This window comes from Sinocyclocheilus rhinocerous, unplaced genomic scaffold, assembly GCF_001515625.1.
Source record: "Sinocyclocheilus rhinocerous isolate Xijiao unplaced genomic scaffold, SAMN03320098_v1.1 scaffold853, whole genome shotgun sequence".
Taxonomy (NCBI): domain Eukaryota; kingdom Metazoa; phylum Chordata; class Actinopteri; order Cypriniformes; family Cyprinidae; genus Sinocyclocheilus; species Sinocyclocheilus rhinocerous.
The window spans coordinates 2,435,346-2,438,630 of NW_015627738.1; the positions used below are offsets into that span (position 1 = coordinate 2,435,346).

At 38.5% G+C, this 3,285-nt stretch overlaps 1 protein-coding gene across 4 annotated transcripts in view; it reads right to left on the bottom strand.

Moving 5' to 3' along the window:
- Nucleotides 1–3,285, bottom strand: part of LOC107733880 (bromodomain adjacent to zinc finger domain protein 1A-like) — a 29,735-nt gene that overhangs the window by 18,571 nt on the left and 7,879 nt on the right. For 2 of the 4 annotated variants that reach the window (XM_016545717.1, XM_016545734.1), the window contains exons 6-11: nt 1,623–1,710; nt 1,390–1,524; nt 1,173–1,233; nt 905–1,059; nt 638–733; nt 156–294 (exon numbers count right to left, since the gene is read on the bottom strand). In XM_016545717.1, coding sequence (XP_016401203.1) covers nt 156–294; nt 638–733; nt 905–1,059; nt 1,173–1,233; nt 1,390–1,524; nt 1,623–1,710 — 674 coding nt within the window. Of the gene's footprint in view, nt 1–155; nt 295–637; nt 734–904; nt 1,060–1,172; nt 1,234–1,389; nt 1,525–1,622; nt 1,711–1,810; nt 1,907–2,077; nt 2,233–2,345; nt 2,407–2,562; nt 2,698–2,796; nt 2,867–2,913; nt 3,049–3,146; nt 3,235–3,285 lie in introns of those variants that run through there. The other 2 variants (XM_016545725.1, XM_016545741.1) reach the window with 2 other exon arrangements.

Here is a 3,285-nt window from a genome sequence, read left to right on the forward strand (position 1 = left end):
CCGGAAGATTCACATCCCTGTAAATTGTAAAAGAAAAGCCACTCTGTAAGACAAAATGTTATTAGGACACTCATGCTAGATTTAGTGAGTCAGTGAGTGGGAATGGCATAATATCCCATAGTGTAATGCATTTATGAGCAGTAAGTGTCTCTTACCAAGTGTTACGCCATCAGGGAATTCATCCTTTAGATCAAACAGCTCTCCAAATGCATTCAGGAACTCAAGCACCATCAGAGCATCTCCAAATAGCTCTGGAGGAAGACGCGTTTTCACTGGAAGAGGCTTTGGCAGCTCCTGAAGACAGGCATATTTAAAGGATTAGTTCACTTTGAAATTAAAATTTCCTGATAATCTCCCGTAGAGCCCTTTAAAGCTGCACTGAAACTGTAATTTTGACCTTCAACTGTTTTGGTAGCCGTTTAAGGAGAATAATCCTGGAATGTTTTCAGCAAAAACCTTAATTTCTTTTTGACTGAAGAAAGAAAGACGTAAACATCTTGGATGAAATGGGGGTGAGTAAACTATCAGGAAATTTTAATTTCAAAGTGAACTAATCCTTTAAAAACAGCATTTAGTCTGCTGCTTATGTATGCTTCCCTGCAGAAATGTGTTTAATAGTCTGAGGGGGCATGTTTACCTTTAGGTCATCACACTCCATGTCCTCTCGAGGTTTGCTCCATAACTTCAGTCGTTCTGCATATTTTTTCTTTTCCTCCTTTAGCTTCTCTCGTTCCTGCAGCACATTTACAATTAGCCGTAAACAACAAACAAAACATAACAGGTGCAATAATTAATCAAATGTAACAAATTATAAGCATTATTTACTTTTTACATATGTAGGATCAAACATTTGTGAAAGAATAGAGATGAGAACAAAAACAACAAAAAAAAACTTCCAACTCACCCTCTCTTTCTCAACCTTCATTCGTTCCTTCTCCTCTTTCCGCCTCTGTTTCTCCTCTTCTACTATCCTCTTCATCTCCTCTCTCCTTTTCTCCTTGTCCTCTTTTTCTTTCCTTTTGGCCTCAATTAGATCTTCTCTTTCTTTCTTGAATTTTTCTTCATAATGCAAGCCATGTAAAGAAACAGCAAATGTATGCAGATGCATTGCATAATTCACCCCATGACATGTCTAGTCAGTGTGTAATTTGTATTTTGCATTTTAAACATACCCATGGCCATCATCTGTTCTTTCTGCTGCATCAATTTTAACTTCTCCTCGACATAATTCATCTAAAATTGGGAAACAAATCCTCATCAGAGAAACAGTATCAGACTGAATTTTTTTTTTTTGAACAAATGGTGTGCCATACTTGTAATTGCCTGAATGAAGATGGCCAAGTTGCAAACATTACATCTAAGCACACATGTAAGCACAAAATAACCGACCTCTGTTGGGGAGGCATCATTAGGACGGCAACCTCTGCCCTTCCCTGGTGGACTGAAGGTAAACACTGGGGGCTCGTCCGGGAAAAAGTGGGAGAAACTGTGTTCGGCTAACTTATATTTTAGAACTGTTGATGGCTGGAAAAAAAACAGTAACCAGAAAAGGAAAAAAAACCATCCAAATTGAAATTTTTAAAATGGGCAATCTGTATAACTTTGTCATATTTTATATTTACCTTGAGTCTGATGGTCCCTTTCATTGGTTCACAGTGCTGTTTAAGAAGCAGCTTCAATCGGTCTCGACTAAAAACGTTCTTCTTCCGACTATATGGAAAAGCTAATCCTTTAAAAACAGCGTTTAGTCTGCTGCTTATGTATGCTTCCCTGCAGAAATGTGTTTAATAGTCTGAGGGGGCATGTTTACCTTTAGGTCATCACACTCCATGTCCTCTCGAGGTTTGCTCCATAACTTCAGTCGTTCTGCATATTTTTTCTTTTCCTCCTTTAGCTTCTCTCGTTCCTGCAGCACATTTACAATTAGCCGTAAACAACAAACAAAACATAACAGGTGCAATAATTAATCAAATGTAACAAATTATAAGCATTATTTACTTTTTACATATGTAGGATCAAACATTTGTGAAAGAATAGAGATGAGAACAAAAACAACAAAAAAAAACTTCCAACTCACCCTCTCTTTCTCAACCTTCATTCGTTCCTTCTCCTCTTTCCGCCTCTGTTTCTCCTCTTCTACTATCCTCTTCATCTCCTCTCTCCTTTTCTCCTTGTCCTCTTTTTCTTTCCTTTTGGCCTCAATTAGATCTTCTCTTTCTTTCTTGAATTTTTCTTCATAATGCAAGCCATGTAAAGAAACAGCAAATGTATGCAGATGCATTGCATAATTCACCCCATGACATGTCTAGTCAGTGTGTAATTTGTATTTTGCATTTTAAACATACCCATGGCCATCATCTGTTCTTTCTGCTGCATCAATTTTAACTTCTCCTCGACATAATTCATCTAAAATTGGGAAACAAATCCTCATCAGAGAAACAGTATCAGACTGAATTTTTTTTTTTTGAACAAATGGTGTGCCATACTTGTAATTGCCTGAATGAAGATGGCCAAGTTGCAAACATTACATCTAAGCACACATGTAAGCACAAAATAACCGACCTCTGTTGGGGAGGCATCATTAGGACGGCAACCTCTGCCCTTCCCTGGTGGACTGAAGGTAAACACTGGGGGCTCGTCCGGGAAGAAGTGGGAGAAACTGTGTTCGGCTAACTTATATTTTAGAACTGTTGATGGCTGGAAAAAAAAACAGTAACCAGAAAAGGAAAAAAAACCATCCAAATTGAAATTTTTAAAATGGGCAATCTGTATAACTTTGTCATATTTTATATTTACCTTGAGTCTGATGGTCCCTTTCATTGGTTCACAGTGCTGTTTAAGAAGCAGCTTCAATCGGTCTCGACTAAAAACGACATTACATCTAAGCACACATGTAAGCACAAAATAACCGACCTCTGTTGGGGAGGCATCATTAGGACGGCAACCTCTGCCCTTCCCTGGTGGACTGAAGGTAAACACTGGGGGCTCGTCCGGGAAAAAGTGGGAGAAACTGTGTTCGGCTAACTTATATTTTAGAACTGTTGATGGCTGGAAAAAAAACAGTAACCAGAAAAGGAAAAAAAACCATCCAAATTGAAATTTTTAAAATGGGCAATCTGTATAACTTTGTCATATTTTATATTTACCTTGAGTCTGATGGTCCCTTTCATTGGTTCACAGTGCTGTTTAAGAAGCAGCTTCAATCGGTCTCGACTAAAAACGCTCTTCTTCCGACTATATGGAAAAGCAAAAGGGGGGGGCGGGGGGGGGTCAGCGAAAGACTTT